Source organism: Geospiza fortis, unplaced genomic scaffold, assembly GCF_000277835.1.
Source record: "Geospiza fortis unplaced genomic scaffold, GeoFor_1.0 scaffold112, whole genome shotgun sequence".
NCBI lineage: Eukaryota > Metazoa > Chordata > Aves > Passeriformes > Thraupidae > Geospiza > Geospiza fortis.
In genome coordinates, this window is record NW_005054298.1 from 4,742,796 (window position 1) to 4,753,390 (window position 10,595).

At 36.5% G+C, this 10,595-nt stretch overlaps 1 protein-coding gene across 1 annotated transcript in view; it reads left to right on the forward strand.

The window, feature by feature from the left end:
• Positions 1-10,595, forward strand: part of DARS1 (aspartyl-tRNA synthetase 1) — a 35,584-nt gene that overhangs the window by 4,230 nt on the left and 20,759 nt on the right. The window contains exons 2-3 of the mRNA XM_014306948.2: positions 686-778; positions 5,492-5,594. Of these exons, the coding sequence (XP_014162423.1) occupies positions 686-778; positions 5,492-5,594 (196 nt within the window). The remainder of the gene's footprint in view (positions 1-685; positions 779-5,491; positions 5,595-10,595) is intronic.

Below are 10,595 nucleotides of genomic sequence, written 5' to 3' on the forward strand. Positions count from 1 at the left end.
AGTCGTGGCTTGGACAGTGATGGTAGTGCTTGATCAGGTTGTTAAAGAGATTTTCTTAAAATGGATGTTACCCATTTTATACAGTAATACCCTTGTTGCTCCAAAATGCTGTTGTTTTAATCGAAATAAGTATTTTTTAATTTATAGTGTACATTTATTTGTGGTTTCTTTCTGTTCTTTATTTTAAATAATAGTTATTTTACAGTTGTATTCATCCTACTTATGTAAGATAGATGCAGAGAGTAGTCATGTCCCCTCTGAGCCTTTGTTTTGCTGGGTTCAACACGGCAGCTTTGACCCTGCCCCGTGCAGCAGGGCACGCGTCCCTTAGGCAGCAGAAGTTCACACTAATAAGTGCAGGTAGTACAGTGAAGTCCTATCAAAACCAGTTTAGTCATGCTGGGTTCTGCCATCCGTGAACTACAGTGAGTCGTGCTGTTGGTAAAGTGCAGTTTGACCCTGCTGTGTAAGTCAAAAATGAACAATTTAAAGCTACTGCATCAAGAACAAGTCACTAAGAAAGGAAATGGGATTTTGTGTGTTTTCAATAAGTCAGTTATGCTGTTGATACAAAAACCAGTGTTTTGGATTTATTATCAATTTTATCAATAGCAATGATAGAAAGTGCATTTGGAGTTTGAAGTGAAGAACTGTTTTAAGATGTGTGTTGTTTTCTGTAATTCAGATCGAGTTTTGGTTCGCATCAAAGACTTGACGGTGGAGAAGGCTGATAAAGAGGTTTGGGTTCGTGGCAGAATTCACACCAGCAGAGCTAAAGGTGAGAGGCCTCCAGGGTTTTTGGTTTTATTTCCTCATTTCATTAGTACAATCTTAATGTTTATTTTGGTTTCATGACCTGTTGCTTATGTCTTACATTCAAGAAAACTTTGCCACCTGGTTACTCAGGGTTGCTTCAGTGTTACTTTGACTGATTATTTTCTCTTTTTGCACCTCTTTTTTCCCAAGAGGGAAGAGAAGATTTTGGTTTTAGCTGTGTAGAAATCAATTATTGTAGTTAAAGTGATTTTTTTTTTACTGTATTGCTAAATAATCTATGGACAATTGTAAATAATAGTAATTTTAAAATGTCATCAATCTCTTTAAGGTGTTAATTATTGTGAGATAAAACACTCTTAAGCTTCTACAGTAAAACATACTTGTATTGTAAATGTATCTGTTGTTAGACAGGTCATATATCTTTTGCTGCACGTGTGTATTTTCACCACACCTTTTCTTTGACAGGAAACAAAAATCTGTTAAAATTTCAGAGCTCTTACTTTCGATTACCTGTATCTAATTATATCAATTTGGTCTTCAAATGAGAAGCATCATCTTTCTTTAGCAAGACAAAGGGGAAACCCTTTTGTGGATTCTCAGCTCTGTGGGCTGTCACCCTTGGCTATCTGACAGCCATATTTCTTCCCTGGAATCCGAAGTTCCCTCTGGAGACCAGGTTGCCGTATGCAAACTTCAATAGGCCTTGGCCTTTGCTGTTGACATCAGATGCTGACAACTGTTGTGCTGGTTTCAGTTATGTTTGGCAGCTCTGTAGATATAAATAACTTGTCTTTCCAAGAATTGAAAAAAAAAAAACAAGAAGAAATTATCTTCACAAATGAAACTTAACAGTAGTCTTAAAATTGGGAATGATGCAAATTAGGGGCAAGAATCCAGTACAGAATATCATCAGAGATACCAGATTAATTTCTCTTTTTGAGAATTCATTTTCTTAAAACATGTTCCTCTTAATGAGTGTCTATGCTGCAGTCAGTTAAAATAAGGAACTGCATTAAAATACATACACATGGTGCACATTTTAATTTGTATTAGAATCTTCAAACTTAAGGAGTCCTCTGTGATTTCCTCAGTAATTTTGTAATGGAAATCTCTCAGTTAATTAAAGAAATTGTCAGCTCCAAAAGCTGTGAAAGCCTTGGTCATTACATCATGAAGTTGTTCAGACAGAAGGCACTCCATCTGATTTAAATGTTGCTGTTGTTACTATCAGTATAGAAATTAGAGTATCCTTATGGCTTTTTTTTTTTTCAATTGTAGGAAGAGTTCAGGCTGTTAACAGAATTCAGGATATTAGAAGCAGGTATCTGCGCAGACCTTGAAAGCAATGTAAATTCTGTGGTTGTTGATTGCTCTCGTAATACATTGATATGTGGGATCTTGTATGATGGATATATTACATCAAACACAGTAATATCTCTGTAACAGGGCAATATGAACTTGAAAGAAGCTGTTGTAATCCTTCACTGTTGTTTTTGATGAAACAACAGTTCTTATTTTCAAAACTCTTTAACACAACCTGAAGAATGAAAGCAAAAGGAATTGATCATGAGCATGAATGATCTGAATTTATTGATAGTGTCTCTTGTTTCCACTTGGTCTGACAACACAGAACAATTCTGACGTTCAGGGAGTGCTGCTAGGGAATGCCATATGCTTGTTTACTTAAGCTTTGGGGAAAGAATCTTACAAGAAAAGCAAATGTTTAAGAGTAAAAAGTAATATTAGCCTTTCCCACACACAACATGGCACTATTCCTACCACTGTGGAAAGGAAAGCCTTGCAGGAAACAGGAAAATCTTTCACCAAAACAAGCTTTAGTTTTTCTCAGAAACTTGAATTTGACTCCTAAATAACCAGTGTAGCCTTTATTTAACCCTGTCTGGTTCTGACCAGTAAACCAAAAAAAATTAATGGGAACAACTGCACATTCCAGCTGTCTCCTATAGCAAGTCACTCATAGAGTCTGATGGAAATTAACTGAAGGATGTGTAAAGAATGGGGTACTGGGAATTTCTGTGGGTTGTACTAAAATTGAAGTGCACAGGGCCCTGTGGTTTGTATCATAGATTGAATAAATGTTATTTCTGGCCTTATTTTAAAGCCAGCCTAATCTACTGATCACATTTATCATTGAAAAGCCCTAGGGAATTTGGTCTGGGTTTGGCCAGGCAGCTGGGGCTTGTGCAGCATGTTAGACCTGAAAATAGATTTTGGGTTATTAATCCAAAGGTCCATGAAACATCTGAAAATAAGAATTCCACCAAGAGCAATTTAAATATTGGGCCAAATTTTATAATAAACCATGTAAAGTCTTGTCTTTGCTGGCAAATGTATGTAACCATCATTTAATTTATATAACCAATGTTTTTTTACTCTTTGTACATGTTACTTCCTTGTATCCTTTTCTTTCGAAAGTCTTGTGTGATTTGGTACTTTCATCCAACACAGATGGTGGATACTGCTTGGTTGATGTGCTTATTTTTGATGGAATTCTCTTATTTGTTCAGTGACTGAACTTTCTATTCATTTTACCATGTCAGATGCTTTTAACCAAATTTCTTTTAAAACTTTTTGTCTTTTAAGCATTCTTGTGAGACGTGGTATTATTTTTTATAGTAGGAACTTAGAGTAGTTTACTGTTGAAAGTGAGTAAATTTGGTGCTATACTTTTTACCTAAACACCACATAAGTATTTTGAAACACATAGAAAAGATCCCATTGTCCAAATTTTTTTCTTACTCAAATGCTTCGTTTTTGCATCTCTTGATCTGGAAAGGCTTCTAAGCATGAGCTAGGTTTGATTATGGCTGGTCTTTTTGATACTTTATTTTGAATAGCTTCAGCTCTCTCAGGAAAAGTTCTCTTCCCTCTTTTAATCTTTGTGCCTGGGATATTTTAATCAGTCCTGTGAGTGAGGTCCGTTTGATCATTTATCTTCTGTGTGATTAGAAGTGGTTGCCTTCTGCAAAACATCCTCTTCCTTCATGGAAACAGCTCCTGTTACTCATGGCAAAGACATTTGAGTCCTTTTATAATGCAGATATTCATCAGACTTCCAATGTTTGGGATTTAGTACAACCACCAGACTTCTGGATGAGGATCTGAGCAAGCTGGTCTTAGTGAAGATGTCCCTGCTTGTTGCAGGGGATTGGACTGGATGGCCCTTCAAGGTCCCTTCCAACCCCAGCTATTCTGTGGTAGCAGATCGTTTCATTATTTCCCTGTCCTATAGTTGAGTTATATAGTAGCTGTCTTCAGCTGTGCATCTTTTTCTTGAACAATGCTGAAACTTTGATCATATTTTGCTAAATTGTTTGTGACTAAAATCATGAGACAAGTACTATCTCCTAGGAAATACTGTATCCAACCACACTGTAAGAAACACTGAAATGTCAAAGATGTGAGATATGACTCCCTTATCTAAAGAAACTCAGCATATCATGCTGTACTTTCTTTGTTGACTTGCTGGATCTGAAACACAGCCTGTATTTTTCTAATTTAAATTTGTTATTTAATATTTGCCTGCAAGAAATTTGTGCATCTGTATCATATTGGATATTGCAGCCTCTGGAATACAGAAATAGTTGTACTCTGTTTTCTGAAAATATGTAATTAATCTTGTTGCATTTTTGTTGTAGGACAAGATTAGTTATTTCCAATAAATAATTAATATTTAATAATATTTTGTACTGGTTTTGTATGTTTGCTTTTATTTCCATGAGACTGTGTTCAAGGGTTCTGCATTTATTTTCTGATACTCTTGAATTACTGATACTGATACCAGTGCCTTTATCAGATACTGGTACACCAGTGAAATGTTTGTTGTTAGTTTCTCTCTAGGAAGAAGCAATTAAAATCACGATATTTCCTTAAAACTAAGTTAAGGAATAAATTATTATTAGAGATGTGAGAAGAAGTATGAAATGATTGTAACTGTCAGCTAAACAGATTAGAAAGATCTTTGTTGACTTGGAAATACCCGTTTTAAAAGTCAACAAAATGCACTATGTTCTGTGTACATTATTATTAATTCCTATTAACTTCTTTTTCCCTAAGTTGTTCATGAATAAATTGCTCTTACAGGAATTTTTAATTGGGTCTTTTAAGTTCTTGTCATTCACTAGAATCAATACTCCTTTTGTTCCTCTTCATTCTGAATGCGTGGTGTATTATAGAATGAACATTGTTAGTTTAGTCCTTGTGCAAAATCAAGCCCATTTCTCTCAGAGCAGCTTTGTAAACTCTACAGCTTTGATTTGAGAAAATGAGAAAGAAAACCTCTTTAAAAATAGTTTAGACTTGAAGTGGTTGTGAGCAAAGAAACAAGGAAAAGTATGATGTATTTCTTGCAGTTGAAGGAAAAGTTACTTTAAAAGTTATGATTTGTTGTTTTTCTTTTGTCTAAATATTCTTTATCTTGGAAAGCTTACTGTTATTTTTAGAAAATGACCATTCAAATGTTTATAGATGTAAGGCACAATTATTTAATTTATCTCAATGTTTGTGTGTACATGCACAGCTGAGGAGTTTGAAGCAGCTTTTTGGAGGGGGGGGCAGCGATGAATGAGACAGAGAGACACACACAGTCTTAAAAGCTCGGTTTATATTTAAGTAGTAAAGAGTTTTTTCTCATTCACAAAGACCTCGAGTAACTTGTCCTTAATACACCTGTGTTGTTTCTCTTTGTATTCAGGGAAGCAGTGTTTCTTAGTCCTGCGTCAGCAGCAGTTTAATATCCAGGCTCTTGTGGCTGTGGGACAGCATGCAAGCAAGCAGATGGTAAAGTTTGCTGCCAAGTAAGTAAGCAATTATATCCTGTTGTCAGAGTAAACAATGGTGGGAACCAGGACTCCCAGGGGTTGGGACCATTTTCACACATTAACATCAATGCTTCGTTTGTTTTAAAATGTAGTTATTTAAATTGTCAGCTCTCTATTGCGTTGAATACATTATACTGACAAAAGATAAAATAGAGAACAGGCTTGAAATTCATTCTGAACTGCTGAAGCAGCATTCTCTCGCCATAGACAACCTACATTTTCTTCCAAGCTGGCTAACAAAAAGTCTGGCAAGCTGAGCTTAGTGGGACACTTCATTTGGTGTGTGGTGGTGCTCTGTGTCTGCACATGTTTAGCGTTTTTCTTCTACCAGACGTGTAGTGTAGTAATACATTTTATGCTTAGAACTGATGTGAAGAAGTCCCACATTGCAAGTGGCTTACTGAGTTGAAGAAATTAAAAGTAGCTTCTGTGCAGTGGGTTAGTCTTATCTACACCTTATTTTTGGCACAAAAATTTTAATTTAAAAAACATTTGGCAATGTAATAGTTAGACTTGCCAATTGAAAAAATGTTTGTTGCAGCAATTTTGTTCCTAAAGATAAAAAAGTTACCTTTCCCTTCTGTTTGCCTCAAGATTTTGCTTTCGGGTTGTCCTGTAATAAATACGCTTGTGTGACAAATGTGTTTTATAGTAGAGCTTTAATCGTGTCTATTTACTTGTTCACAAATAGAAATGTGGATCAGTTCTGGGCAGTTTATTCGGTGCAGAATATGTTTAGCATGTGGCACTTGAGTTGCTTCTGTGGAGTTCTTGGCACTACTCTCATGCCTGGAAAGGGAGCCCCCACTAATTAGCTGCAAAAGTGCTACAGACTTCAACCTTCAATATGTCAGGGAGGGGAAAGATTCATTATAGTAGAGACTTCCAGAAGCCAAGTTAAGAAGGTTGGGATAATGCTTCTGCTGATGGGGTTCAAGGCAACAGGAAAACAGAACCAGCAGTGTTTGTTGTTTGGCGGTGCTCAGTGCTGGCAGTGCCAGTGTGAAACATGCTGTTCACAGGTGTTTATGAGCCAAAGTGAAGTGTTCTGTTTCTTCATGAAATGATTTGTTCTCTCCAGCGCTTGGAATCTCTGAAAAGAACTAAGTGTATAATGTACTTGTTCCCTAATTCATCTCCCTCAAAACTCCCGACAGTCTTCGTGTACTCCCTCGAGAAACTTCTGCTAGAGAACAGTGGAACAACTCTTAGAGTTGTGATGCACACTTTTCTATTCTCCAGTTCTCTCCAGTATCTCTCTTTTTCAGTTTTCTTTGTGGTTCTTCCCTCCACAGCTGAATTTCTTACACTTTATGATTGTTAGATTTTTGTGGGTCAGAGCTCATGAGAGGGAAGCTGGTCTTCACTCTATTTTTCCATATGCTGACTGCCACTTATAAACCTGTGATGCTTTTTTGTGATTCACTGGTCTTTTTTTACTCAATTAGATTAATGATTTAAATTAGGCAGTGGAGGTCGAGAGCTAACAAGGAATGGTGGTGGAAGAGGGTATCTGGAAACAGTAGAGGGTAAAGCTCCTTTCTCTTCTGGCAGCAGTGAGCTGTTAAATCAGGCAGAACCTCATCCTTAGGTTCTTCCCAAGTCCCTGTCATCTTCCCTCTTGATGAGACAGACATGAATTCCTCAGAGTAGCCAGAGTGATGATGTTTGTACTGTGTTTTGGCTTTTCCTTCTTCTTGTTTTTTGGGATAACATTTGCTAGCCAAATCCCGGTACTTCAGCCTCACTTTCTAGCATTCATGTTTCCCTTATTATTTGTGCTTCTGAATAATTACATGTTCATCATCATGTTCTCTGAGTGGTGTAACTCTGATACAGCCTTCTGGATTTTCTTTTGGGGTTTTGCTTTTGGCTTTTTTAACCCCATTAGTGCAGTCATCTTCTCAGGATTCCTACCCACCAACAAACCTATTTTATTAATATCCTGCCATGCTCTCACTTTTTCCAGTGTTTCATCTCCTACAATTCTGTCTGCTGCTGGCACTGCAGCTGCCTCTTGTCCTTCAGAGGCTGCTGCTGTTCCCTGCTGGTGAGTGCACGTGGGGTCACTGTGTCAGCAGCACCTGAAGCAGAGCCCCAGTACGTGCCTGTCCTCAGTCACTTCCCTGCTGCCTTTCACCTGTTCTGGAGTGATCCCATTATTTCTAGCAGATGAGGCTGGGCTTAGATGTCTAAAAATAACTATCCTGTTTCCCTGCCTTTCTCAGTGTCTTTTTTTATCATCTCATTTCCTACATGTTAAATGAGGAAATACACATTTATTGAAGAAAACATTTAACTCAGATATTTCAAATAAATTTTTAAATGTTTTCACTGTATATTTATAGTATGTAAACTCCATATGCTATTTTTACATACTTTCATTCTGTGTCCACAACTTTGTTTAAAATAGTTTGTAAAATTCTGAATCTTGACTTTTGAATATTAGTTTATTAAATAATGAACATTTTTTGTACAAATTTTCATAAATTATAAACAAACCAGTTCCTCTTTTAGATATTGGCACATGGAAACCAAGAACTTTCATAATGTTCTGTGGTCAGCAGCATTCATACAGTAATTACCACAATTATCATTACAGTGTGAGTTTTTAGTGAAAGATACTTTATAGTGGTTCAACTCAGGTTTACAAAGAAATTTCTGTGAGTTTAACCATGGAAAGTTTCAAGTTGAACTTCCAAAACAAACATAGCACAGAGCCAGTTGCGATGCTGGATTGGCAGCTGTGAAATTGTTCTTCTGTCTTTTATCAGAAAAAGCAATTCAGCCCAGTCCTGCAAGGGATGCTGCATAAGAGAAACAGTTAATTGTCTCTTTTAGACACCAGAGGTGCCACTTAGTAATTTATCTTAGTAATTCATCAACCTCCTTTTTTCCATCAAGCATGGGGTGTGGCTGGTTTTGGTTTTCTTTCTCCTTTTCTATCTCGGCATTGAGCCTTTCCCGCCACCCCTCTGCCAGAGCCACGTGAGCTGCCAGAGCAGTTGGGAGAGGTGGTTAACAGATTCTAATTTAGGTGCTCAAAAAATTTGCCCTTGCACAGGAAGTAACTTGATGGCTCTTTGTAGTAGACTGGAGAGCAGAAAGGCAGGGAAGAGATTAAAATGAAGGGGGGGGAAGTTATTAATTTGTATGAAAATAATTCACAATGTAGAAAAATATCTGTAAGTTCTTTAGCTAGATAAATTGGTAATATCAGGAAGACTGCTGGATAGTGCAGAATGTTTTCTTTATCCATTTCTGTTTAATTTTTATATCAGAAGACTGTAAAAAAATGTCAAATTGCAGCTAAGGTTGCTGGTGACACAAAAATTGGACTGGTAAATAGGCACTCAGGAGTGTGTAGTAACCAGAGTTCATTTAGAATAATCTCTTCAATGCTCTTCAGTGTGAATTTGTACTTCTGTGATTGTTTGATCAGATTTTGTGGGTGTTCAGGATTAATAAATAGAAAAGTGCAGAGAGAAATGTGAGATTGTGATAGATAACTGACTTGACAGGAGCCCATGCAGTTCTGTGACTTCTAGAAAATAGCATTAATGTAATATGTGCCTGGTTTTAGGCACTTCTGGAATATTTTGTCCACTTTTGTTGTCTTTGTGTCTGAATACATGTTAGATTGGAAAAGGTTGACGGTGAAGTTACAAGAAGAAATGATACATGGTCAGGCAAATCTGCCTTCTGTGAGTGTAAAGAAAACTCTGTTCTGTCCTGGAGAAATTAGTGAGTGATTTAAATCCCAGCCTGGTGCTTCTATGCAAGGTTTTCTGCCAGTGGGGGATTCTTTGCAGTGCAGATACAAAGGTATGACAGGATGCAATGAACACAGGATGAAATTAGGGGAATTTAGAAAGGAAATGAAGTGTAGGTTTTTAGTGAAAATTACTAAGAATTCACTGTGGATTTTGTTATTTTAAATCTTTAAAAGCAGATTGGCTTCTTTTTTCCCCAGAAGATACCCAGGTTCAACCAAGTGTTAGAATGTTGGTAGAGGAAACTGATCATTACAATTTTAGAATTAACAGATTAGAACGGGTGTTTACCTGGCCTTTTTGTATACAAGGTCAGGTAATTTCCTTTCAGGGAGTTTCATGCATACTTGCTATATTTTTGCAGACATGTTGCTCATGTTGAGTACAAAATGTTTATACTCTTAACTACTTAAAAATGCACTCCTTTTTTGAAAATAAATCAGTGCCTTCACTTTCACTGGTGTTCAGGTAAAGGAGCATTGATTATTCTGTATTAAGATAATTATTTGATATTTAAAATTTTATAATGTATTACTATAATCTGTGCAGTCTGCTTACAGAAAGGTTTTGAAAAAAACCCAACAAAATGCCAGAATAAGTATGGATGGTACAGAAGAAGTAAACATTTTCTATTTAAAATCTGTAAATAACCAAGTTTCTTCCTATTCTTTGGGCTTTTGACCAAGGAAATGTTGATTGTCATTCACTTTGGGGGGCCAGTGTAGGGTTCAGCTTGCAACATGAAGCTGTTGATGAAAGATGTTGTTATAAAGACTGCAAGAATGCAATCCTGTGGTTAAAAGAGAAAGTCTTGGCTAATAGACATGCAGCTAATTAAAAGGGACATAAGGCATCTAGTGGACACTTTAGAAATTATAATCTTATTTTTTTTTTAACATTACAAAATACAAAATAGTTTCCTATACAGAGAATTTTTTAGTGTTGGACTTTATGAGTCTATATACTTAAGTAGTTTTTTTATGGATTAAACAATGTAAAGATGTCATCTGTCTTAATGCTTTATGCATCCTACTTTAGGTTCTAGTCCCTGGTAATATTAATTACAGATATAAATGTTGTTGTCCTTAATGGAAATGATGGTACTTTGGCATGTTTGTCTTCAACTTGTTCACTTTTGTTGGTGTTTGGGGGTTTTTGTTACCCAGGGGAATTTTATCAAAAATCACCTAGACGACTTATTCCT